Source organism: Mastacembelus armatus, chromosome 9 (assembly GCF_900324485.2).
Source record: "Mastacembelus armatus chromosome 9, fMasArm1.2, whole genome shotgun sequence".
Taxonomy (NCBI): domain Eukaryota; kingdom Metazoa; phylum Chordata; class Actinopteri; order Synbranchiformes; family Mastacembelidae; genus Mastacembelus; species Mastacembelus armatus.
The window spans coordinates 22,275,319-22,301,941 of record NC_046641.1 but is presented as its reverse complement, the minus strand read 5'-3'; the positions used below and the strand labels follow the sequence as shown (position 1 = coordinate 22,301,941).

The 26,623-nt window shown below is 40.2% G+C and overlaps 3 protein-coding genes across 7 annotated transcripts in view; all 3 read right to left on the bottom strand.

The window, feature by feature from the left end:
• Positions 1-1,437: 1,437 nt before the first annotated feature.
• Positions 1,438-2,357, bottom strand: LOC113139193 (lymphocyte antigen 6D-like). Its single transcript, XM_026322230.1, has 3 exons — positions 2,220-2,357; positions 2,026-2,127; positions 1,438-1,846 (listed from the first exon to the last, which is right to left on the bottom strand). Exons 1-3 carry the CDS (start codon positions 2,266-2,268, stop codon positions 1,668-1,670), a joined length of 330 nt encoding a protein of 109 aa, XP_026178015.1. The 5' UTR covers positions 2,269-2,357; the 3' UTR covers positions 1,438-1,667.
• A 1,666-nt stretch (positions 2,358-4,023) lies between these two features.
• Positions 4,024-7,644, bottom strand: LOC113138712 (creatine kinase U-type, mitochondrial-like). 2 transcript variants are annotated; one of them, XM_026321382.1, is made up of 9 exons: positions 7,502-7,644; positions 6,631-6,829; positions 6,453-6,548; positions 6,120-6,341; positions 5,928-6,013; positions 5,337-5,460; positions 5,036-5,170; positions 4,798-4,923; positions 4,024-4,140 (listed from the first exon to the last, which is right to left on the bottom strand). In XM_026321382.1, the coding sequence occupies exons 1-9, from the start codon at positions 7,642-7,644 to the stop codon at positions 4,024-4,026; spliced, it is 1,248 nt and encodes a 415-aa protein (XP_026177167.1). The 2 variants fall into 2 exon arrangements, with proteins under 2 accessions (XP_026177167.1, XP_026177168.1); XM_026321383.1 differs by lacking the exon at positions 7,502-7,644 and adding an exon at positions 7,179-7,235 and having other exon boundaries at positions 6,631-6,831.
• A 5,768-nt stretch (positions 7,645-13,412) lies between these two features.
• The window catches only part of rasgrf2b (Ras protein-specific guanine nucleotide-releasing factor 2b), a 29,708-nt gene continuing 16,497 nt past the window's right edge, over positions 13,413-26,623 (bottom strand). Inside the window, exons 11-29 of one of the 4 annotated variants that reach the window (XM_026322138.1) lie at positions 25,849-26,009; positions 25,658-25,724; positions 25,018-25,154; positions 24,450-24,532; positions 23,838-24,086; positions 22,643-22,741; positions 20,797-21,281; positions 18,960-19,085; positions 18,043-18,132; positions 17,562-17,668; positions 16,156-16,268; positions 15,915-15,975; positions 15,108-15,211; positions 14,663-14,747; positions 14,373-14,570; positions 14,138-14,217; positions 13,923-14,040; positions 13,755-13,823; positions 13,413-13,553 (exon numbers count right to left, since the gene is read on the bottom strand). In XM_026322138.1, coding sequence (XP_026177923.1) covers positions 13,461-13,553; positions 13,755-13,823; positions 13,923-14,040; positions 14,138-14,217; positions 14,373-14,570; positions 14,663-14,747; positions 15,108-15,211; positions 15,915-15,975; positions 16,156-16,268; positions 17,562-17,668; positions 18,043-18,132; positions 18,960-19,085; positions 20,797-21,281; positions 22,643-22,741; positions 23,838-24,086; positions 24,450-24,532; positions 25,018-25,154; positions 25,658-25,724; positions 25,849-26,009 — 2,525 coding nt within the window. In that variant the 3' untranslated portion in view covers positions 13,413-13,460. The remainder of the gene's footprint in view (positions 13,554-13,754; positions 13,824-13,922; positions 14,041-14,137; positions 14,218-14,372; positions 14,571-14,662; positions 14,748-15,107; positions 15,212-15,914; positions 15,976-16,155; positions 16,269-17,561; positions 17,669-18,042; positions 18,133-18,959; positions 19,086-20,796; positions 21,282-22,642; positions 22,742-23,837; positions 24,087-24,449; positions 24,533-25,017; positions 25,155-25,657; positions 25,725-25,848; positions 26,010-26,623) is intronic. The other 3 variants (XM_026322139.1, XM_026322140.1, XM_026322141.1) reach the window with 3 other exon arrangements.

Genomic DNA, 26,623 nt, shown 5'->3' with positions numbered 1-26,623 from the left:
AAAGAGGACATGAGGATAGTTGGTGTGGGTGAGGAGGATACAGAGGATAGGGTTAAATGGAGGCAGATGATTCGCTGTGGTGACCCCTGAAGGGAGCAGCTGAAAGGAGAAGAAGAAGAAGTTAACATCAACAACATGGTTGACATTGTCATGAAGGATCATGTTAGCAAACGAAAATAAAAAATAAAAACTCATTTTAATACAAGGCTTTGCCTCACAGAGCCACTAGTATGACTGCCACGTCTTAGTGTGGTAAAATCATAGCCATGCTGCTACATACACACACACCTTAGAGCAACACTCCAGCAGAATAATGTTATTGATGTACACACAAAATAATGAATTTGACCAGTTACAGGAAACTGATTTAGACTCAACTAATTGTTTGTGTGCCACTTATTGAGCTCTCCTACACTGCCCTCTAATGCCTGGTTTTATAATAAAACAAGTCTTTGGCAATCAGCATTACGCAGTGAGTCATGGATTTCTCTTATTTTCTGTAATCCAATCTGTTCCAGACTCAAACTCTGAAATAGCTCTGCTAGGCATTGCTCATTGCTCAAAATCATAATTAAAAAGGCTTAATACTGAGAGCACACACAAGTTTGGTTGCGACCCACCTTCATCTTTTTCATACAGTACAGTTGTGGATCTTCAGTCTGAATGAATATGCAGCTCTTAATGGGATTATCCCACAAGCTTCAGTGCTCTTATTCCCCTTGACATCCTTCTCACTGGCTCGCTTTTGATCTTCTCCTTACGTGGAATTAATCTCAAACCTGCTCAACCGTGATGATTCAATTAACCAGCGGATGTCTTTTTTCGCTCGATGTGTTGCAATTTTCAGTCTTGATTAGAGAAAGAAATGCACTTTAAATGCCATCTAAAGGGATAAAGCCTGATTATTTGTCACTAGCACTGGGCACAACAATCTTAAATACTCTGTACAATATTTCTAAGCAGGCTTTGAGGCAAGTTTCTCACTTCCCGGGGTAAAAGGGGTTACAAGTCCTTGTGAATGAGCTTCCACTATAATATTTTAATAGTAGTAATAGAAGACTCATGAATGGATTTCACTGGTTACAGGAATCAGATTTAGACACAACTAATTTTTAACTCTCCTACACTGCCCCCAAATGCCTGGTTTCATTAACTACACACAGGATGATTCACGGTATCCTTTCAAATTAATGTAATTTCAGAAACAAACAAGCAGTTTCATGTTTGAAACTATTTTTTTCTGTTTAAATGGAGTCAAAAAGATGTATATTCCTCACAGTATATATACAGGCTGAAAAAAGGTGCAGCAAAAGCATCAGTGTTTTCAAAAAATTTATTTATCCTGTAACAAATGTTTATATTCAGTACATGCTATATATATATATATATGTACACATATTTCAAAATATACAATATCTGATAGATGCCTAAGTGAATAAAAAAGCAGATTTTATATAATACATGTAATTCTAAGAATAATTACAGATACAGAATACAAAAAATAATAATTCTTCTTAACAGTCTGCCACGATTTTATGTTTCGAATTCTACCTTTAAGGCCTCAAACACATTTCAAAGTTCTTTAATTACCAGAATGGTTCCCCCACTTTCGAACAGTGAAAGCACCACAGCAGATTTTTACAGCATGAGAATGTGCAAATAAAGATTTAGGTTTCAAAAATGAAGACAGTAATAATGGCTACCGGCAGTAGAAGGAGAGGGACAAAGACTCCAGTGTGTTTTGCTCCATTACACAGGTCTCCAGAACAACACGTGACACCCACGGAATAAGAATTTTCACACATAGCACTTATCATGCAGTGTTTGGTAATCATATTTCCAGAAACTGCAACAGAGAAATACAGGAAATGCTCCTTTAAATAAGTTCAAATATATGATGAGCTGCAGAATTACAGTTCAGAGTATACAGGTTATAAGTCATAGATGTACTGATGCAACAGCAAAGATCCTGTTGGAGCAACATATACTGTATAACACATAATATTACAGCCACATGAGACTTGCCTATGGTGCTGGAGCAGCGGTTATAATTTCGTGGGCAGGTCCGTACGTCGTTGCAGTTGGCAGGGTTTGCACCCCAGCAGGTGTAGCACCTTAATCCGTACACTGTGGGCAGAGGAGAACACAAAACATTCACAGAGGCTGACAACAATAAATCCCATTTCTGTCTGCATTTCTAGTTTGATTGCTCATCTTACCTGCTGACAGCATCATACAGATGAAAGACAAAGACACGAACAGCCTCATTTTGAGCCTTTGATTTAAATGTGAAAGTGTAGAGAATGAAAGTTTTGTCAAACCTCTTATAACAAATGAACATTATCCACTTCCTTGTGCTGTTTATAGTCTCCAAAAGCATCACGGCCTTGGCTCAACACCAACAAATAACGTTTGTCTCAAGTCACGTGTGACTTCCTGTTATGTCTTTGTTGATTTATAGCTCTCTACTGATTGACCAACGGTGCCTTTTCTAAAGGAGCTGCAGTTTCAACGAGGTTGCTTAACTTAACTTGAGGTGAAACATTTGTCCTTTGCACATTTGTACAGAGAATTTCCTTCTGTTGTGAAGCCGAGACTGAATCTGCCAATACCTGAAATATTAATATGTAACTGCTTGACCTTGGCAGAATGGCTTACAGCTTATCCACAGGGGATACTCCTTTAGTTGACTCTATGTGAAGCATCTTGCTATTTACTAAAATCCATTTTCAGCAGCTACCACATATAACCTCATAATAACTGCAGCATTATTTCTATACTAACACACACTCACACAGTTTCTGAGCTCTTTAGTGTAGATCTCTAATAGCATTAATAGATCTACGTCACTAATCTGCTGCCAGAAAAGGAAAAGTGTCTCAGAAAGACTCACTGAGCTGCAGAATTTAAAAGGACCATTCACCCAAATAATTAAAACACTAATTTCTCATGTATTTATTTGTAAAGCATAATCCGCACTTCATGTAAATAAGATGAAACTGGCTGTATTATGGTGCTGACCAGCCACCCCCTGTTTGGCCTGTGTGGTGTCTGTCAGTAATCAGCTTGGCCCTTTACCCCTGGATTAAAGACCTAGTTTAGGAGGCAGGTCAGCTACCAGCTGCTGTAAAGTAATCTATCATTTGGCCATTTTTTAAAATTCCTTTATTTATCCACTGAGTACTTTTCTGTTTCATGGTGATTAGACAATAAAAAAAAAAAAAACCATCAAAAAAATCCACACTTACTTGCTGCAGCAGACATACTCTTCTTTGTGAGTAATAGTGCAGGACATGTGGGGGTTCGGCATTTAATTATAGTGTTTCAAAGGTTGTGACATTATTGTCCAATATAGGTCCATCTTATTAGGTCTGGCAGCCAGCCATAGCCTGAAAACAACATGTCTGTCTGAGCAGGAGAAGGAACGAGCAGGGCAGTGGGAGGTGAAGTGTAAGTGAACTTTGGTTGTGCTTTTGTTTATGTTTGACCTAGATGCAGCTCTGGTTTATAGCCTTGTTTTGCATTTGTTTATGGCTATTATGGCTTTATGATGGGTGAGACGTTCTAATTTCATCCCTGTCACATTGTGCTGTGGAAGAATTATTCAGATCATTCAGATAGATTAGAGGTTTCCCAACTATCTGAGGACATTTACTGGGGAAATGTCTATTTCATGGGACTGCTAGCTACCTTCAAATAGTAGTGCAGTAGACTTTAAACTATAACCCTTTTAAATGTACTGTAATTAAAGTACAAATTAGCAGAAAGTAGAAAGACAGTAAAGTAAAAGACCCTCAATAATGTTTTCCACTGAGACACAGTGAAAACTGTAAAATATCTGCCAATAATAAATCTCCATTCATCAAGAGAATTTTATTGTATTTAGAATTCATGTACATGTAATGGATTTATTGTGCATGTACAGTAAATTGTTATTGTGCTACACACGGCATAAGACCAACAGTTTACCGACCAGCAGTCGGAGCGTCTGCTCTATTCCAGGATTCCCAGCACCGGAGGAGATCACTTCCTGAACTGAGGGATGGGGGAGGGAATCTTGATGTCTTGCCCTCTCTCCAACCTCTTCTCACATTCAACTAGGTAGTTTACACCATCGATCACTAATTGCACCAGCTCAACCTGTGGATAAATCAAGTGATGTTCAGGTTACATTTGGATTAATATCCATGCAGTGATCTACTATAGTCCTGACAATGACCTAATTCCAGGGTTCTCCATGATCTGTTAAAGTGACGATAATTTGAACTCAGATTTGAACTTTTCTTATTTACAATTTATTGTATCTGCGGTTTAGAGGCAGTCGACAGATCATTTGTCAGCTTTTAATAAGAATCAAAGCATAATATCAAAATGTATCAGAAGAGGACAGGTGGTTGTTGGTAATTGTCCTATAAAGACATAGATGGGCTCATCCAAGTTCAGCAGAGTCCTGCAGAGCCTGTAGATTTGTAGACAAATCCTGTCTCTTTTAGTGCAACTGGGAATAAAAACTATCACTTGACCTTAACCATACGTGACCTTTCATCACATTTGAGTAGTAGGACCTGATGTTACACAGCCACTGTGGAAGTGTTTCATGAAAGGCTAAGCTCAGGAAACAGCCATCCTTCAACCTCACCTGACACGTCCCTGTCTGGATTACAGATTAAAGAACAGCAGGGGGTGTGGTTATTCACAGTCCACGCCTGCTGGGCAACTCTGCTGTCCTCTGGCTGGGGTTCCTGCTGCTCATTTCTACTTTTACTGTGGCCGCTGCCTTCCTCTTCGAGTCTTTACCTCTGACTTGCCCAGACGGTCGAGGTTAGAGATGTCAAAGGTGTCTCCAGTAGCCGCTGTGTCCACACCTCCTGTGCCTCTCTTCTGTAACCTCAGGTTGTCCAGGATCTTTTTGAAGCGAGGATCCTACATGAGAAACATCACACTCATTTTCAGATATCAGAACATATGGGATGGAAGATTTGTCCCAGTGTGTACAGTCACATAAGTTAAACTGCCTGTGTATTTCCTGCATTACCCTGCTGAGGAGGGGCAGGCGGATATGCACACCAGCCCTGAGCCCAGTGCCCAGGTTGGAGGGGCAGGTGAGGATGTAGCCCAGACGCTCATTCCACATAAACTCCCAACCTCTCTCCTGAATTAGGTGCTCAACCTTAAAGGTATAAGAAAAGACCATTTAGATTTTTTTTGGATAGACATATCAAGTATAGTTGTACAAGGCTGCAGATTTATATGATATATGCTAATTAAAAATATAGATTATTTTAAAAATCCACAATGGACCATGGTGGCACAAGAAGACACAGAGTCATATGTACCTGCTTAAGACCTCTGCAGAACCTTTCAAACACTTTCTTCATGTTTCCTCCTTTCTCCATGGATATGATCCTTGTGTGGTCCTCCTCATTGATCCAGATCAAGAAGTTCTTCTCGTTGTTGTGCCTGAGACAACCAGGAAGACAGACTAATACACCGATTTGGAGAATTTGCAGAGGAGAGTGAAAATTAATCAGTGCAGAACAGCAGCATGAAAAGTCTGAAAAGGGTCTTGAGGAACTGCAAAAGTGAGTTTTGGGGTGCTACTATTAAATATATACAAAAAATAGTATTTCCATGCTGTGTAACACTAATGCAAAAATACTTAACACATATAACTAGAGCAGTGAGTCTCAGTTTGTTTAAGCCTTACAGCAATGGGAGCACGGTGTTTTCTATATAATCTCTTTTTTTACTGTGTAATCTGATTCTCTGTGTTATCCACTTCTTTCCACTCTTGGCCAAGTGTTTGGTCATGCCTTTATCAATAGCTACATTATGCTCCTGTAGGCAACTACTGCAAATAATGCAGTGACCACAGCTTCGTCTAAGATACAAAATCAGCAATATTTCCATTAGACACCGATTCTTACCAGATCCCACGGGCATCAGGCCAATCTCTGGCCATCCCAGCTGCCGTGAGCAGAGGTGACACTGGTTTATCAAACAGGAAATGTTCCTGGTTGGCCAGTAAAGGGACAGCATCAGGAGGACATTAGATGGCAAATTTCATTTGTAAAAAACTGACCTTTAGTGTGTGTGTGTGTGTGTGATTGTACACTAACATCAATAAGCTGTTGCTGCTCTCTTTCAGACATCTCCCCCAGGCTGTAGTAGCGTCCAGCCAGGTCTCCTTTCAGACCAGACAGAGCTGTTACAACCACACGCTCCACTTCACGGCGCTCAGCGCGTGAGCACCCAGGGGGAAGACTCAGTCCACGGATGCTCCGACCGGTACGGACACGAGATGACAACACATAGCGCTCATCAAACATTCCTGAGGTGATCTGAGGATGAGGAAGAGAAAGGTTTAGATCGTTATATGTAGGAGTGGATCTAGGAACTAATGGGCCATGTGTGACAGAGAACAAACTAGTAATGAGAAATAACGTTATAACCTTGGAAGCATCGAGGTCAGTAGGGTGCTTCATTGTCCGAGGATCAAAGCCATTGTGTCTATCCTTGATAACAGGATCGAAAAGCTCAGCAAACACCTGAGGATTAGAAATCAAACATTCAATTTTCCCCATTTTAGGAATGAAGACACAACAACTCACAGGCAACTATATCCCAAACCTCGTAGCTCTCCTCATCTCCAGCTACCATGCCCACAGTCTTGATGAAAGGGTGTCCAGGGTTGTCCACCCCGGTCTGGATGCATTGGTCCAGGGTCCAGTTATTGGGGGTTACCTTGTCCCTCAAACGTGCATAAAGGGTTGGGGTCAGGGCTACCGCCATGCAGTTGTTGTGCTTTCTCAAGTCAGGGAAATCAGCACTGTAGAAATTTACCAACAATCAACTTAGCATTTGGATGCACCTGTAGAGTTGTTTTCATAGTATGTCACCCTTAAATGACAAACATTTCTTAGTTTGCCTGAGTTATCCTTCACTATTATGAGAATATGAGCATCAGTCACTGTGGTTGAATGCATACATAAATAATCCATGTGCAAGACAGGAAAACAAGAATGAAAATGGATAGATCAATCACATAATGTAACTTTTCTTCTTCTCATTTACATTCCCATTTATCCAAAAAGCAAAAATCTTATTTTACCAAGTACATAGAAAAAGAATTTTCTTTATTAAATTTGAAACAGAAAATTAGAAAATGAAATCTTTATCCAATTTCTCATTTCATATTTGGACAGAATGGAGGTTACACAGATGTTCTCCATTCTGTCAGTGTCGGCTATCATCAGCCATTACAATTCAAGAGGAAGGCTTTGCCAAGAAATTATCCAGCTGCAGATGACAGCCTGTTTCTGCTGATATCGTAGAAACACTTCTGGTAATGCATGTAAAGTGTCTCACCTCTCTTTACATCTAAATGTTTCTTGCATGTATAGCACAATAAACTAAAACAAGATCATGAGTTATCGTGAAATTGTCGGGTGATTACTGAAACAGCTCACACATAGACACAAACACACTCACACACATGTACCTGGGTGGAAACAGCCTCTTCCTCTCAACAGCAGCAGTGCTGTCACTGAAGAGGTATCCAGACGCCAGTGTGCCAGCTCCCATGCTGGCCAAAAGCACAGCCTTATTACGGCCAGACATCATACGAGTGAAAGAGTTTGCCATGGTTACGTAGTTTGGATTATCACCTGGTTAGAGGGTTAAATTTAGAGGGTGAATTTCCATTAAATACAAATGTGTGTGATTTATTTACCAAAAAAAGTAAATGCACAGCTTCAGGTTTGCTGGTGTAAAGTGTTTGTGTCAGTTTTGTCACATCACTGCTCTCTGTCAAATTACATATTTCAGTTCAGTTATAACTCATGATTCAGTTATACTGTAATTGAGTTTGTTACAAGATGCCAAATTGTAAATGTCCGGACTAAATGAGGTAATTGTCGTGGTCTCCAATAGAGTTATAAATGTCAGTTGTTGTTTATGTGCAGTACGCTGCAGCATGTCGAGGTATTAGTCCGACCAAGCCTGAACTTCACAGCAGAAACACCTCTATGATGCTTTCAATTCTTTTTACATAATACATCGTACTGCTTAGTAATCTATTTGAGAGTAATCAACATTCACATGAAGACGAATGAAAACACAACTTTACAAATAGACACTTAGCCAGACCACTAATTGCATTAAGCTATCAAACGCTTAAGTAACAGATACACCTGCAGTCTGTGTGAGGAGATTATTCTAGAAGCAGAAAGAAGGCGTCTGATTGGTCACCAGCTGAGGCGATCAGATGATTTGTGATTGGACACAGAGAGATATTTAATATATGTTTGTCAGTGGCCACAGTGGCATTGCTCTTTCTTACTTCATCGTGTACGTGTGTTAAACTATGGGTCACCCTTGACACATGCAAACACAGTATTGCTCCTAGCAGATGGTGAGGTTGGATGGCTGGAGAACCAGCTCAGAGCTGGAATCAGCCCAGGACAACATATCATCCTTTCTGACACTGGGCTGGTCAGCTGAACTTGCACAAGAGCGAAAGGAAGAAAACAGAGAAGAAGCGTGTGTGTGGGTGGAGAGAGGAGAGAGGACAGATGAAACCAAATGAAGGAGTGAGTTTAAAGGTCAGATTAAGGTCCAAGGGGAGGAGTTAAAGAGTAAAGAGAGTGGAAAATGTAGGATTACAGGGATTCAGAGACTAATGATTAAGTGAGGAAAGCTAGTAATGAGAAGAGGCACCTGTACATGTTGACCTTTCAGGACACAAGGAAAGACATGCTACAAATTATGTTTTGTAAATCTGAATGGGTTTTGTTTGGAGAGATTTTTATAACTGAGGTTTACTGCTTTCATAAACAGAAAACTGAAGACACTGGCAACAGGTGGCTGGTCCCTGTTAATATCTGGCAGACTAAGAAGCTCTAATGCAAGTGGCTGCTGTGCAGGACATAGAGTACACATAGAGTAAATGTTCCTGAGCACAAAACCAGCTTCAGATAGCTGATGTAACGATGGAAGTCTGTTGTTGCATGTTGTTGCATGCTGTGAAACAAAGCTTTATTATTTTACAGGCAATTCAAAACATTCAAAATCTATGAAATTCTAATTAGATCTTTCTACATATGCTCTCAACAATGTAACTGTATATAAATGCATTTTCAAAGATAAGATGATGCCCCTGTGGATGATATTTACAGTTTTAAAGGGTCAGTTTGCACCATTAATGCAAGAGCTTCTGCACCTGTAGTATGTATGCAGACAGGAAGGAAACACAGATGAGCAAAGGAAAAGTGATGAATGGGGATTTATGAAGAAGAACCCATCACTCACCTGAGTTTAGCTGAAGAGAGAAGGACGGCAGGTGTGTGTCCTGCAGCTCAGTCCAGAGAGGCTCGATCTGCAGAGTAAGAGCAGAATGAAGAACTGCGACAAGATCAGAGGAGATGAGAGAGAGCGAGATGAGGGACACTGGCCCAGGATTAGCCTCTCATGGGCAACAGATCTGAAAATCCTCTTTCTACTGTCAGTCAGCATGTCTGCCTTGCTCTTCACACATGCACACACACACACACACACACCACAAACATACACAGTACATACAAACACACTGTTTGGTTTTATCATTTTATATCATATGCACTTCTTCACACATGACACCTGTGATAACTCATTAGTCTTAAACCTATCCAGGCCGTCTTAAGCTGTTGCTTTTAATATTGTGGAACCTAAAAACATGTTTCTTTAACAGCTGGAGGACAAAATACATTGTGTACACATACTAGTGTAGGTCATACCTACCCTGGGCCCAACTGTGGGCCCGAAACTGTAGAAACTGTGTTTGAATAGTCACAATAAACTAGAAAGTGTTTCTTTTCCAATGATACCGAGCTCATCAACATAACCCTTAAAATGTAAGTAGTATTAGCTAGTTTAATTTGGGTATGCAAAAGGAGGGTAGGTAACTGATCAACACGTAGGTCATGGTCACCTTATCTGTCTAAAGCAATATACAATAAACTGTGCTTAGAAAATATCCACTTCCTTATACTGTGCCAGTATTTCACACGTGTTTTGAGTGTAGGTTTGTATCCTAAGTCCATTTCAATCACACCATGAAGGGTGTGGAGAAAAGATTCCCAAGGCTGTACAACACCACAGAAACATGCTTATTGTTTTAGCTGTGGTAACAAGATATTCATCACTGACTAAACATTTTTTCCAATAGTGCAAATCCAGTGTTACTAATTTTCACTAAGCCTGTGGGTTGCTGTCTTTGACTGGAAAGGGCTGAGAAGTAACACTCATGATGCTGTGACAAACCTCGGCTGACTGCCATCCATCTGTCCCTCATAACACACAAGCCACTTTGGAGTTAACCCCCTACTGAGAGACAAATACTGACATCAGAGACAGTTTGTCTGCACTAAAAACAGACAGATCCCAAAGTAACAACTTGGCAACACTTTGAATAATGATTTTGTCACCTTGTACAACTTGTCTGAGATTCACACCAGGACACTTTTCTCACTCACTTCCTTTGTCTCTGTCTAGCCCGTCTCACTGTTTCTCACACCTTCAATTATTTCCTGCAATAAACACAAATAGCGATGTCACTTCTTCTCCTTCTCATCTTTGTACTTCATTTTGGTAATATACTGTAGCTGGTAGGTTGGATATCTCTGGCAGAATGCATACCTAGCCATGAAATTTTAAAAAAAATCCAGTGAAATCTCTTCCTTCATCAAATCATCGTGCATTTATTACACTTTGCACATGCTATAGTTTCACTTGTAGGCCTGAAATAGTTAAGACACGGAACAGATTCAATCACAGGTTTTACCTGAACTGATGCAAAAAGAGGCAATGTCACTGATGACCACAGGGTGGCAGGATGGGCGGCTTTATGTGTAACTTGCAAAATCTAAACAAAGAATTATTCAGAATTTCAAAAGCAGTGTCATATTTGACACCTCAAGAAAGTCCGGTTTAAAATACAGCTCTGGTCTTTGTCAGTGATTGTGTACAAGTGGGTTGATGAATCCTAAAGAAAAGGAAGCGTGTTCATTGTTAGACCTCAGCACAAGATAAAAGCCCAGATTTCAGTAACACCTGTTGAAGAGGATTTTGTCTTCATTTAAAACATGTGTACATGCCTTTGTGTAGCCTGTCCTTGGATTCTGCTGGGTTAATAACTGTGACATGCAAAGTTAATTCTTCTTATGTCACCCAGAGTTTTGCAGCGTTTAATCCAGTATCATAGATGGAATGTGATGCACGTCTTGATGCACCATCGCACATGCAAAACAACTGACACGGGGACGTACAACAAAGGCCTGTTCTTGCTGGAGGAAGCAGAAGCAAAGTAACTTAATATAACTGAAGTTATTACACAGTCCAAGAAAATGCACAAACACATAAGGCATGTTGAATTTATTTCCCCTGCACCTACAAGTGGAAATAGAAAACAAATAAATAAACACACAAATACACAAAATAATATTACAATACAAACATAGCATCCTGTATTCCCAAGCTCGTATGTAAAACAGACACAGAATTATCGACGCAGCGCAAAGGACAAATTTTCCCAGAAGCAAAGCCTGAAAAGATTTCCTCTAATCAATCTGGAACAAGGTTATTGTTTATGAGGAAATCTCTGTTTTCACTGAGGTCTGCATAACAATACATAATGGCCCAAAGACTATGCTTGACTTTGTGAGGTACACTAAGAGACGAACGTGCCAGACCTAATGGAAAAAATATTGTTTTTATACCTTTTAACGAAGCCTCCTGACAGCTACAGTACAGAGACAATATTAATATAGAGAAGCAGAGGGGGGAGGTACAGGTTGCATCCAGTCAGACATGCACAACATGCAGCTGTTTCGTGCATGCAGGAGAACTATGCTCATCATCAGCAATACAGAAAACAAATTCAGAATATTTAAATGCTACATTTTTTAACCTTAAAATTTTTCTTGCAATACAGGAGACTGGGATGCAAAATTAGAAGTCAACATAAAAGCAGAGGAGACAAAAAAAACAAAAAAACAACAATAAAATAAATATCCACCATATAGCAATTCAAAATATTTCTTCATTAATTTTATGATATGTATGGAGTCACTATATACAAATAGTATAAATACAGTATCTGATTATATAAATAGCATGGCAAATAATGATCATACTATCACTCAAGCAAGCTACATCTCAGTGCAAAGACTGTCCCAGCCCACATGGACAACTTAGAGTCACACACTGGGACCTGATTACACACGTCAGGATCTGACACTTTGTAAAAGCCCAAAAAATTAAATTGCACATAAATGTCACAAAAGCTTTGGATCAGTAAAGGTCATAACAATGTTTAAACACTAGAGGGCGATATTTACTGACGCACTAATGCTGCAGTTACTTTGCTGAGTTCACACTGACATGCTACCATTTAGTCTACACCACCTGTTTTCCGAAAAACTGCAGCTCAAATTTTCAGGAACTCTTAAGATTTGTACGTATCATTTATATAAAGCTTGTAGCTTGCAAATTAGAAATTCCAGGGAAATTGACCTACACTAGTGGAAGGCACTGATAAAGTTTTTAATTTTGTATCATTCATTTTTAAAAAAAAAAAAAAAAAAAAAAAAGAGTCCTCCATTTTCATGGGAAGTCTTTAGACAAAGGTCGACTAAAGACAAATATACAATTGTTTCATCAATTGAAAAATCAGCCACTTGATCAAAATACAGCAAATGGTTCTATTTTTAATTATTTCTGTGTTTCATTTTAGTGTCTTTCTTTCAGATGCATAGTGGCTTAGAGAGTCACTCTGGTAAGAGTGAAGTAAGCTAAGCTATGGGTCGGGGGTCGGGGGGTCAGGGGTCAGGTTGAAGGCCATTTAGACAGTTACATCCCAAGCTGAAATCATGCAAATGTTATTCAGTTGTCATCATGACAGAAAGCATTTCGGAGGCTCTTGCTCCACAGACATGGCAACAGGCAACAGAACAAAGACAATAGCACAGACACACAAGCTCTGACGTCTTTCTGCCGCGCTATCTGTATATGCTACATCTCTGTTATACCCATTGTATTTCATGCATTCACTCCATGCTGCCAGTCTTTCCTCCATTCTCAGGCTGTCTGAGGATGTGCGATATCAGGTGCATCACACTCTCCACCGAGGAATGAGCACACATAGCGACATGTCATTTTCTCAAAACCCTCACACAATGCAGCCAAGCTCCTTGCCTTTATTCTCTTGAAGAAAAAGATTCTCTACTCATCAGTCTCTTTTAAAACTCTCAAACTTCTCCACTGTCCTCAAACTGAACTCTCAAGATATCCCTTATATCAGTCTCTTATTTCCATGTTGCTCTCAATACTTCCCAGTTTCCTCCTGATTGATGCGATTATATGGGCGGGTTGCCCTTGGGGGGTCCAGTTTTTACAGGCTCCCACTGGCCACAAACAAATGCATCTCAGGCAGGCAGCCTGGGCTCAATCTTTAGCGAGAGATCATAGAGCGTGTCCTCATCCATGATCAGGGTCTTATCCAGAAGGTACTGGGTCACCTGGATGGAAAACATAAAAAAGGTATTATTTTTAAATCCCCAGTTGAGACTTGAACCTGAATAAGATTTGGGATATAATAAAGAATTTGTAATTTATCATCCTTTAAATGTACTGTAATTTCAGTGATATCAGGGCAGCTTTGGTGAAGCTCTTGAGAAATATAAAGCACTTCCTATTACAAAGCGTTTGCAGAAAAGTACCTTGGCTTGATGCTCTATCCTGTACGGAGTCTGCTGGAACTGTCGGATCTCTCTGATGATGTGGGATATCTAGTCAGAAAACAGGAGTTTAATTTGACAGGTGGAGACTGTACATGCGCAGCTGTAATGCATTTCCTTTTTGTATTTTTCATGTATTTACATGCCTACCATCCTCATTTTGGAGAAGTTAACAAGACCTTCCTCAGTGAAATTTGGCGTTCCCTCTTCAATGAAGGCCAGGTCCGTTAGATACATTCCCAGATATGGCACACATGGAGGGTTGCAGCTGCAGAAAGACAGAAAAGTGTGATGCGTGAAGGAACAATGTGCAGGACATAATGGTCTCAAACTGTGAGGATGAATGAAAACATGGAAAGTCTCACTTTTTCAGGGTCTCCCTCAGATTTTTAAATCTTCCCTCAGAAGACACAGTTTTCTGCAGTTTGTCCATCAAGGCTTTAGTCTGGACGAGATGACGAACACATACATGCATACAAAATAATTTAAACATATTACTATGAACTAAATACTAAATGCCTTTCTCTGAACTCTCTGCTGACATCAGTTCTACCAGTAGGACACAGATTTGAGATCTTATTATACAGAGAATATTTCCACCTGTTTGCTGACTTTAGCCCAGGTCTTCTTCAGACGGTAGATGGCACTACGATTTAGTGCAGATGTGATCTCCAAGACCCCGTTGTAGTTGTTAAGACAGCGACAGATGTCAGCCACCGCAACCCACTTCTCTATGGAGTTGGCCCTCGAGCCCACATCAGTATGGGTCATAATCTGTGATGCCACCAGGTTACTCATCTTCAAAAGAAATAAATAAATACGACACATGCTGGATATTTATGAAAAGAGTCAGGAAGAAAAAGGTGCTCAAAGACAATGAAGGAACTTACATCATTGAAGTGCTGACTGGTCTTCATAATGTAGGGCGTCCTTTCTGTCTTATCAATCTTCATCCAACCCTGGCCCAGGAACTCTCTGATAAAAGAACAGACATGTCATAAATCCAAATGAGACACTCTCACTAAAACAAAGCATAATAATCCCACAACATATGAATTGGAGTAAATTAATGCTACAGAATGGAAAAAATATTAGTGAAATACATCGAATCCAAACCTTCCCCACATCTGCAGTTTACTACACAGTGATGCCAATATGATACAAGTCAATTCATACTAAGCAAATCGAGCGTTTTCAAATAAAACAAAAATACATTTGGGTTGTAATGTTGAAATGCAATGCCATGATCACACAATAAGCAGCATCTATAAAAGTGATTCAGTTCTTTTTGGCCTGATGCAGATCACAGGGTGAGAGGATTATGAGGACACTGACTCATAAGGAATGCTCCTGAAGACGATGTGATCCAGCAGAGTGATCTGCTCAGCCAGCTCCATCGCAGAGAGCGACTCAAAACACTCTGCCTTTGGACAGTCCGCCTAAAAACACACACATGGACATATGAACATACACACACACACACACACACACACATATACAGAGTCATATGAAAACACATTTTTACACCATAACACAAATAAGAAATATAATAATAAACACGCCTATAATAAAATAAAAACATTTAAATGTCTAACTGGTAGACTTGATGTTATGAATCTGTTTTAAGGCAGTTGACAGTTTCTTGGAGGCCGTCACAGTCAGCAGGGAGTGTATCTACCCATCCCGTCTGCATGATAGGACACAGTGCACTGACAAAGGATTTTCCACATCTTACAAAGACAATATGTGTCTGTGAATCCCAGTCATTATTAATCCCAGACAACTAACCAGGATTACTCGGGACTCCTGTTTTCATTTCTTTGAGCTGGTAAAGGGAGATAACAAGGAAATTAAAGCACGTGGGGGGGAGGGGTGTAACAAGGTTTAAGTACACTAGGGAGGCCAGTTTCATAAACCCAAGTCATCCCATAGCGAATAACATAAAAATTCAAATTCAAATTAAAAACTGTAGTAGTCAGTGAGTGTGCAATAACAAAAGATTTACATTATGCAGTAAAATGTAGTATTGCTCATTTTATACTGGAAATGATCTGAGCCAACAGAGTAATAAATCCTAAAAACAAAAAAGATATGTTCACTGACTCTAACCAAAAAAGTTATTTGGAGATTTTATGAGCCTACCATCTGCAAAATGTCCTCTATCCTCAGTTGGGCATCTTCTTGCTCATCCTGAGAAAGGGCACTAGGAGACACAGAGGAGTAGAAATATTAGAATATAGTAATAATAAGGGGGTGTTTTATGATATTTTAATCATAAAGGCAAGACATTTAAGCTTTAAAACATCATATTTAGATGTTTGTTATGTGTGTTACATGTTTGTGTGGTTGCATATTTACGTGTCTATTTGTGCGTGTGCTTCACCTTAGTATGTTGGCCGTAGCTTTTCTCTCCTGGGGCAGAAGGTCTGGATCTCTGAGCACCTCCTCCAAGAGACAGATCACCGACATCTTCAGCTCCCCATTCATCTCAAAGTCCTGAGCACACACACACACAAATAAACTTTAGCTTGGGTTTCACTACTAGGTAGTATCCAAACGCTGACCCAAACCTAATTCTGATCTAAATCCTAAAACCACATTGACACAGAAGCTAATCAAAATATCTTTAACGCTTAAATTGATCATTGAAATTTTAAAGTTTCATTTAGATATTTATATTCTTTGTGACAATTGATTGGTTGAGAAAGTAATTTATTTTGTACCTTAGGTTAATGTTGTTTATGGGGATATTTAACTTTGTTTACTTGATGATGGTAATTTTGTCCATTTGTGTTTTTCAGCTTAAATGGAGGAACTGCATAGTTCTGTGCTATCTGAATATTTTATTTATAGACTAGCACACTGATACATTCTAATACTGTGGATGTATTATTTTTACTGTCAGCGCTGTGTTGTCCAACTGTTCTGCTGCTCAGTAAAGCAGACCACATTGCACAAGCTGTCCCAATGGTTTTACTTCACCCACACTGCACAAGAAGTTGTACTGCAGTAATTATGTAGGTAAAAGTAAAGCAAACTAAACAAACAGCCACCACACAATATAAAACAATGGTAAAATATACTGTATGATGGTTCGATTTAATGCCGTTTCATGTATATATGTTGTCATATCGCCTTAAATAGAAGTACAAGACAGAGACCATAGTCCTCTGGTGATTATGTCTTCTTGTCTGCCCAAATCTGACCAATTATCATGCTGTTCTTCCTGAATCTCCTCATTTCTTCCAGTCTTTGCACTTTCTTCTCCTCCTGAATTTCCCTGTCCCTCCCACCCCAATTTAACTCCTGTTCAAAGGTCGGCTTTAACAAGCTCCGTCTTTTTATGGTGTCCAAAACAAAAATGTGAGTGGGTGTATATGTGTGTGTGTTTGTGCTGGCCTGTGTGTTAATAAGCAGGCTAAAGCTGGCCTGTCATCACAACGATTTGTATTATTGAAGAAAAACACATAAAACAGATCGATGCAGTCAGACTGGAAGGACCTCTACACAGGGAGTCAGGCAATTACCTTGATATTTCGTTCATTAGAGGCAACACTAGCTGTTAAGCAGAAGCTGTAGGTGGACTGAGGCTGCTGAGCTGTTTGTCCAACTGACATAGCAACAAAATGCTGCGTGTGTCTATGTGCATGAGGCTGTTTACGTGCTCAAGTGAGAGCATCAGAGCAGAGAGAGAAGCTTCAGACACCTGCTTTAATGAGACCGCAGGCTCGATCACGCCAGCAAAACAGGGGACACCACACAAACCGACACCCGTGGGTGCAGACAGACCTGTGAGTGTTTGGAGACCCAGTGGCGCAGCACGTTGAGGACTCTGTTAGTTGCAGCTCGGCGGATGATGAACTCTTTGTCACAAGTTTTTTCAGAGTTAGTAAACACTGGAGTGAAAAGTAAAATTAAAAAAGAAAAAAAGAGAGCCAGAGAGATTCGTGTGTGATAAATATTAAACTTACATTGATGATCTGGGACTTTACTGCAATTACCAAAAAAAACAAGATTCATCAGTGGCTGAAAAGTTTTTAAATTAAGTAAATTAAATATAATCTTTCAAATTAACTGATTAATGAATACTCTAACACTCTACTGTCGACTATTTTGTGTATTAGAGTCACTTGTGTAGCAGCCATGTTACTTCAGCTATAATTACAGACCACAGCTTACTTCCATTCACTCTGAACAACTCACAACTTTATTCTGAAGATTTGCAGTATGTCTGATTAGTGTGTGTGTGTGTGTGTGTGTGTGTGTGTACCTGGTGGTGTACCATGTCCTGCTGCAGCTGTAGCAATAGCAAAGGCTGAGGCAGGAGAGACTGAGCAGCGGGAGTTCTCCCCTGACTGAACTGCAGACACACAAACAATCGTCAAAACCAACAGTGCTGTCAATATTTTTACCACTGAGAGCTTCTAGGCAAAAGAATCAATAAAATAAAATCAATAAAAATTTATTTTCTTTTGATAATAAAGAAACATGATTGAAATGACAAGAAAATAAAACATCCATTTGTATTAATAATTGATTATTCATATATTTTCATAGTAACCACAGTTTCAGTTTTATTCACCTCATTGATAATAACATGGCTGATATATGATATATTTGCTTGAAAATCTTAAGTGAAATATTCATAAAAGTTTATATGCATGGACAAAACTGTTTGCCTCATCATTCATGTAGAAGACCTATAAAAACCGATTATTGGAACCAGCACATTACTGTGTTTTTGTCCTTATCAACACTGTCATATTGTCATACACACACTGCAGGTGCCTAACATCGTCTTTATAAATCTGTGATCATATCACCTTTACCACTAAACACACCATCACCATCATCATGTTGCCTCTGCAGCTGCCCTACATACAGGATCCACTCTCTTTAGTGTTCAAACAGTCTATTTAACTGGGTCCACTTCATGGAAAACCATCCCAAGAAACTTTTACACACCCTCACGAACACACTGGGCCCATTTATGCCCTGGTCTAGTGTTGAGTTTGGTATTATACTGCTGCACTAAAGATGTCAGCCTCCAGGGTTGGGGATCTTTGCCTGACTCTGGCTCTGCACAATGCACTTAGTGGGCACTGCACTGCCCACTGCAGAGGCCTCTGACTGTGGCATTGTGGTCTAATTATGAGTCGTAAACCACACACACACACACAGTCTTACCTCCAGGCTGTCTGTAGCGGAGGTGTCGAGGTGTGGAAGGGGAGCGACATGGAGACATGTCTCCTGCTTCACTGCTCTGAGGAGACTCCGGGATGATTTTCTCCAGTGACACTGATTCCAGCACAGCTAAACGAGAGAGAGGAGAATGACAAGAACAATAATGAGGTGGTGATGATGATGGCTATGGTGGGGGTGTGTGGCTGTTGCCCTATGGGAGGAGAACTGTATTTGACTGTTTTTTTACTTTATTTTATTGGTCATATACACAATCATACACAGTACGACATGCAGTCAAATGCTTTTATGTGACTGAGGAATTGAGAACAAATGAAAATGGAACATGTCTGTTTTTGATATTGGATTCATTTGGCAAATGTCCACTCAGACTTCCTTCAATTTTGTTAAACTCAAATACATACTAACTTCTGGATGTGCACTTCAGAGACAGACCGACAGACCGACAGACCGACAGACCGACAGACCGACAGACAGACAGACAGACAGACAGACAGACAGACAGACAGACAGACAGACAGACCGACCGACAGACCGACAGACCGACAGACCGACAGACCGATAGATAGATAGATAGATAGATAGATAGATAGGAAATGTTGAGCAACACAAGCCTCCAGAACAGCTTTGGTTGCCTTTGTTATTGATTGTCAGGCTGAGGACAATGCTGTTTGACAAATTGATCAACAGTCTCCCACAGGTGTACACTTGGATTTAGATCTGTTGGCCATGGCATAGAATATGTTTAGTCTACATTCAGTGACCCCCCTCATGACTGATGTACAGCCATTATTCATCTCTGTACTAATTTACTCAGGGTTTCCCTTTAATTAGTCACCTGTCCATTTTCAGTACCGGAGTGCCTGGAGCCTTCCTGAGATGTGACTGTTCCTGCTTATGCATCCTGATCTTTTGTTTTGGAGATAAATCTGTTGTTCCATTCAAACAAACTTCATCTAGATAAAAATGATAGAAAGATAGAGACTGACTCTTTCAAACTGAGATGTTTCACCTGATGACTCGTCAATGTATGCTAAGAATTTCACACTGCTAATGCGTCTGTGAAAGAGAAAGGCCAAGCGAGAGGGCAGACAAAATATGCAAATAACTGTATGTACATCAAAACATATAAACACCTTATAAGTGATGAGGTGCTAAAGAAACTGAGAAACACTCGGAGGTGAGAGTGACTGGTATTAATGTCAACTCTGCTCCTTGACAGCAGTTAACAGCTGTAACACATGAACACACTCTTGCGCGCACACACACACACACACACACACACACACACACACACACACGCACAATATGTGTGTCTAACTGCAGCTTGTTCTTGCTATGCTGCTTCAGATGCCCTAACACTATCTCTTCAGTCGGAAATAGCTGTTTCAACACCATTTTCAGAAGATCCGATACTGTACTTGTAGTAGGTTTAGCTGACTCAAGCACACAAATGAAAGGAGATAATGACGTCCCACCAGGCGCCTGCTCTACTCTTATAGGGAACACTTCACACTGTGCCATTTGATGAGTGACCTCCAGCTCTTAATAATTATTTCAGCAAGTGGTATTTCATCCAATAAAGCTTTATACTTAAATTTACAGTCATTTCACTATAGAGCTTATATACTTACAGAACATGGCTAGAAGGTTTCCACAGTAGATAATAAATATATATGTTTACATTTTGAACTTGCAGGCACACAGTGAATTGAAACATGACAGTATGGACACATTTTGACTAAACCCAGCCCTAATGTTCTGGACATTACCCATATATGTTTTTACACGGTATTTGTGCAGGAATTATAACGTACTGTACCTCTGCGGATGCTCCGGCGCAGTTTTCCACAGAAAGGGTCGATCCGCGGCACCTCCTCCCCCTCTGCGCTCGGACAGGGATTCTGGTCCGGGGAAGAAGGAGTGGGGGGTACTTGGTCCTGCGGTGATTTGGAGTTGTTGGGTGGGGGAGAGGTGGAAGATGGAGGAGGAGAAGAGGAGGCAGTTGGAGTCGGAGTCTGAGGCGTCTGGGGGGTCTGGGCAGATGTGGGGCTACTGGCAGCAGACTGGGAAGTGTTATGGTTGACCGTGGAGTTTGACAGAGGACTGGTCAGATCAAGGCCTCCAACCCTGGCAGTGATGGGGGAGTGGAGGGAAAGCTTTCGTGTTCTGACAGGGGAAGAGGTGTGGGACGATATGGATAGAGGAGGAGGAGAGGAGAACTTGCGGCAGAGACGAGGAGATTTGTCGTTTATGTGCTCACCGCCTCTGTTATTCTGATTGGTGGCAAAGAACAGCTCCAAGGACCTGGGGTGGAGAAAAAGCAATATGTTAGGAAATAATAGGATATTAGAAAAGCAATAAAGGGAGAGTTCAGGGAAAAGGGGAAATAGATGAAAAGGAAACATGTAATTGTAGCAGCTTTAAGACCTTGCTAGTCTCTATGCACCAAACTGTAATGGTTCATTAGCAGATGGATTTTGTCACACAAAGTTCCTGTATTAGGAATAAATGTTTGATTAGGATCAAAATAAAATGACACAATCAGAATTCACAAAGAAGAGTGTTGAACCATGTGATTTTACTGGGTAATCTTCAGGGATTCAGTTTTAAATTTAGGGAATTTAGTTAATGAAGTTATTCAAACTGAATCTGAATGTGTTAACCAGTAAGATCTCAGTCTGATCTGTGTCCGTCCTCCATCAAAATGGGTGAGAAATAAAATAATGTATTTGTGATTCCAAAGACTTTTAGCTTTAATTTAATGTATTTTAAAAGGAACATAAGAGGAACAGTGCAGGAACGTCAGACCTTTGTGTACCAGCTCTCCTGCTTTTAATTAACAATAAGTAATTTAACATGTAATGTGAATCCTCACCAGACTACACAGCTCCTTAGCTAGCTGTTGTGGTAATGGTTCACTCTGAAAACTCTCACCAGGCTGTTTTTTTAATGTAAATTTGATAAATACAAAAAACGTTTTTTAAAAAACACCATTTTGTTGCAGATTAACACTGCTCAGAGAGTCGTGTGTATAGAGCTATTTCAAGGGAGGAGTAAATCATCATGCATCGATAAACACCTTCATCATTTATTCACTCAAGGCTCTTTTTCAGCAGCAATGAACAAATTGCATCCCAGATTGAAAAACGAGAGGGAGAAATGACAGCAGGATAGAGAAAGCAGAAATATATTAAAAGGAGATGGAAGGAATGCCGAAGAACCTTGAAGCAAGCAGTGCCATAAGAGCAAGCAAGCAGCAGAAGATGCTTATGAGATGGATACAAAGTGGACAAAGCAGAGGAATGACAAAAGGGCTCATTATGGCTACGTCGAGCACAGAACAATCCTAATGAAGTAACGTTCCAGTGAGAAAACATGCTACAGACCCGCTGCAGATTGAAGACTCCAAAACATTTTCCCTTTTGTCATTCCTTTCTATGTATTCTCATCCTAAAATGTTTCAAACTGGTGGAATTAAAAGCCCTAGTGAGCTGTTGGTATTCATTCATATAAAGAGAAAAATAGTAGGTAGATTAAAAGGTCAAAGTAGAAAGGAAAGTCATGCATCATTGAAGTATTAGACCAAGACCGGAGGAGACGAAGAACGTCAGGGAAAGATGGAAAGAGGAAGTAAAAAGGAAGATAGAGAGAGAACGGTTGGTTACTTTGACTGATCCATGGCTATCTTCTTGATCTTCAGGCTGTAGTCAGGACAGAAGGATGAGATGGACAGACGGTCAAATGAGTGGTACTGGGCCCTGTAGTTGGAAGGGACATGGAGATGGATGACAGAAAAATTATTAAATGGAAGGTGTGATGGGTGGATTGAGACATGAAACTGCAGGCAGGAAATGTGACAGAGATAAGGAGATGGATTGAGGAAAAATGATGGAAGGATGATAACTGAACCAGGAGAAGTGTTTGACATGAAGCGGAGGCAGCAGTGTCCTACACAGCAACATACACTGACCACAAGGGAGAAAAATCCAGTGCATATAGGACACCGAAAGCTATGAGTCTTTGTAATTATGTGTGTTCATAACGATAGTTTGCTGAAACTATCAAGGTTGAAGAATCAAGGGTCAATCTAATAGATTACAGAATGCTAGTCTGTGTCAATAGAACAATTAAAAATAACATCAAGGTAAAATATAAAAGATCTAATAGATAAATACACAGGAATGACACAAAAAACATCTAAATAATAAACAAATTATGGGAATAGTTTGTTTCTACAGTTTCTCTGCAAATTGAAGGAAAGAAAATTAAGTAGGGTTGAATAGAAGGACACTTGGGCCAGTAGAGCATCAAAGGCAAAAATCCTTTTAGTTTAAGAAAGCTCCACCACATGGCCCCAGCATTTCTTCACATTTCTGCCCCTGCCCCCCCCCCCCGTTGTCTTCCAGTGAAGGAGGCCACAGGCCATGGGAAATTGGGCACAGAAAAGCACTGAGCATCTCCAGTCGAAAAGTGAGAGTAAATCAGATTAAGCACTATAAACAACCATTTCTGATGCCGCCAGAGAGAGAAAACACCAGAAAATAAGAGAAAGAGAGCGAGAGAAATGTGTTCAACTGGTAATATATTCCTGTGCCAAAAACCTCGTGGTAGCATATGTTCTCCTGGCATCCATACACTGTTGGGTGTGCATTTCAGCCAGTATTAACAGTATTTAACTTCATGGACAGAGGTGGACGTTACCCACTGAGTCCAAAAGACTGAATCTTCAGCAGTGAAAAAATACATTCAGTGAAGATTCATGAGATGCCATTGCCTCCTTGGTAATGGCACACAATGAGTGTGTGCAGTATGTGTGATTTCTGTCTGTAAGTGTTTATTTGTATGTATGCCTTGTATGACCTGATAGGTATGGAGGAGAAGGGCTTCTTGTAGATGTCGGCCAGTTTGTCGATGACCACCGTTGCCGTGGTGAAGATCCTGTATGTGTGCAGGAAGGTGTTGAGGAAGTCTATGGAGAGGAAACGCAGGTCGGTCAGCCTCTCCAGCAGCCGCTCCACGCTGGCATAGCGGATCTGGGGGACCTTGCAGGAGTTGAGGGTCTTACTGAAGCAAATGTCAACATCATCTTTATGGAGACGCACATCGGATCTGATAGATACACACATACACGAACACACACACACACACACACACAACCGAGCATGGGTGACTGTTGGGCTCCTAAGCAAGGAAAAGGTTATGAAAGTAGCTGAGCAAAAACAGCCATGTAAAAGAGAAAAGAATATATAACCCACATATTTCAAAAAAGGAGGACAAAATTAAGAGGAAATACCAAATAATATTTTGAGCAGATCTCACTAACAGCTAAATGAATATAAAAAAAAGCATAATACATAACAACAGGTTACTGCTTACACCAACACAACTGTAACATTTTCACCCAAGTGATTTATAAACAAACACTGGCATTAAGAGATGGGTGCTCTGCTCCACACACACAAACATACTTACTTAATCATGTGAGGCACAGTGACTTTGGAGTTCTCCTCAAATACACTAGTCATCAAGCCATTACAGCGAATATTATCAATACACTACAGAGAGAAAAGGAGGGTAAGTAGTGAGAGAATAAAGTCAAAGACAGACAGCAGGAGAAGTGAGAAAGTGAGAATATTTGCAAATAGTTTTCATTTTTGCTTGTTGAAAGAGTATTTAAAACAGCCTGCAACATCATAAAATTCCTCTAGACTTATTTCGTAATCATTTTCATGGCACTCATTTTTTTTTATCTGTGTGCTCCAAGTCTAGATGATAAGAAACTGATGTCAAAAAAAAAAGAAGCCATGTTTTTTTTCCTGATAAGAATTAATACAGTCTGACATGCTTGTATAGTGCTACTGTGTTTGTGAAGTACTGAGGCAGTGAGCTGAACTTGCCCCTGGAGGACTGCGCCCATGTCTGTGTTTACTTATCACTAAGCCTTCTCAATGCCCAGCGGAGACGTGCTCTCGCTATTTGGAGGTTCTTGTTATTCTGTTTTTGTCTCAGAGTGTGTTTGTGTGACTTTGCGTAGTCATACCTGGCTAATATCACTGGTCCATGCTGCCTTCTCTTGCCGTGATGGCGCCAGTAACACCACAGTGAACGAAGGGGAGTCCGATGGCTCTACTACAAGCTTAAAGTCCAGCTGACCAAACACCTGACCACTGGCTTTAGCTGTACGAGGAGAAGTAAAAGCTTTTTACCGCTCAACACACCACTTAAAGATTAAGATTGTTTAAAAAATGTTTGTGAACACACACACACACACACACACACACACACACACACACAGAGGGTTAATTAAGCAGACCTGCATTCTATGAACCCCAGAGGCTAATGTGTAAAGGTGTGTAGAAGGCAAGTGTACACATGTGATTATCTCAGCACGTGTGTTGTGTGTCTGTGTGTGTGTGGTGTGTGTCTGTGTGTACGTGTGTGTGTGTGTGTGTTTTGAAAAAAAAAAAAGGATCTGTAATTTTAAAAGATCAAAACCTGACATTTAACGGAGGTCAGCATCTGATATTTAAAGATAAGTCCTTTCTGGACACTTACCATGTGACACCCAATTAACCTCCATGAATGCTGAAGGGCCTAAATGAGCCAGTAAGAGCTGCCTGTGTGTCAGCCAACATGTACATGCTTATAGAGGTTTCATACAGTAGATGTCGTACACTTACACTCCTCATCACTGGCATCTGGTTCCTCTATAAGTGTGCAGTCAATTAGGGACAAAACTCCACCTTGCTGCAAGAGTTTAAAAGAAAATGTGCACAGTTGTTTATTGTCATTTAAGATATTGCTGGTTTACAAAATCATTTTTCTCTCTGACATATTGTTAAACCTAATGTCGTGGTATTAATGTTCTCACCTTGAGAAGGTGCAGTTTTCCTCCAGAGCTGCGTGTGCAGACAAGAAAATGTTTAGTAAAGAGGAAGCACTGCCTTTCCCCTTCCTTCTTCAAAGAGAGAGAGCCCAAACGAACTTTACTTAGCTTCCCTCGCTCCACCGATGGCAGCTGGATCAGAGACCCTGAAATGCAGGAGTGACACAGGATTACATTACATTTCATTAAACTGACACTAAGCCGAGGGCTGGTTTAGATAAGCATTTGCAGTGGTGTAGACATGCATGTGTCCAACATTCGTGAGCTCAGTGCTCAGATGCCTTGATGTTCATGTGGCAGAGCAATATAGATAAAAAAAAATGAAGGAGGAGACTATTAGAGGCAGATTTAGTGAAGGATTTAAAAAAAACAGGCAGGAGACTTGGATCAGTAGAAGTAATTCACTGTCACAACAGGTGTCAGCATTTCATTTCCTGACCAGTTACTCACCTACCTCCTGAAAACCACAAGCTGATCTCCTGTGGAGCCTTAAGGCACTTTGTTTTAGCAAGTATGCACATTCAGTAGGGAATACCATTAAGTCCAAATTTTCCTCTGACTTTGTCTAATTGATTTTGATTAATCAGATTAATTGGAAACAGCAAGTAGCTTAGCTTTTGAGCTTTTTCCACATCGCAGAAATTAGAATACTTCTTGGTTTACAATAGCACAGATATAGATTTAGTGCATTTCTCAAGAACAGTTCAACAGAATAAAGATTAAGGGATTAAGGGTTAAACTAGTGTCACATTAACCACAT

What these genes read in the sequence shown, in the direction of transcription:
- LOC113139193 (XM_026322230.1), bottom strand. Translation starts at nt 2,268, where the DNA reads ATGAGGCTGTTCGTGTCTTTGTCTTTCATCTGTATGATGCTGTCAGCA. An exon ending in CTGTATGATGCTGTCAGCAG is followed by an intron (nt 2,128 to 2,219) that starts GTAAGATGAGCA and finishes CTCTGCCCACAG; the next exon opens with TGTACGGATTAAGGTGCTAC. An exon ending in CCGCTGCTCCAGCACCATAG is followed by an intron (nt 1,847 to 2,025) that starts GCAAGTCTCATG and finishes TCTCTGTTGCAG; the next exon opens with TTTCTGGAAATATGATTACC.
- LOC113138712 (XM_026321382.1), bottom strand. Translation starts at nt 7,644, where the DNA reads ATGGCAAACTCTTTCACTCGTATGATGTCTGGCCGTAATAAGGCTGTG. An exon ending in CTGACCTCGATGCTTCCAAG is followed by an intron (nt 6,342 to 6,452) that starts GTTATAACGTTA and finishes CCTCATCCTCAG; the next exon opens with ATCACCTCAGGAATGTTTGA. An exon ending in CCTGATGCCCGTGGGATCTG is followed by an intron (nt 5,461 to 5,927) that starts GTAAGAATCGGT and finishes TGGTTGTCTCAG; the next exon opens with GCACAACAACGAGAAGAACT.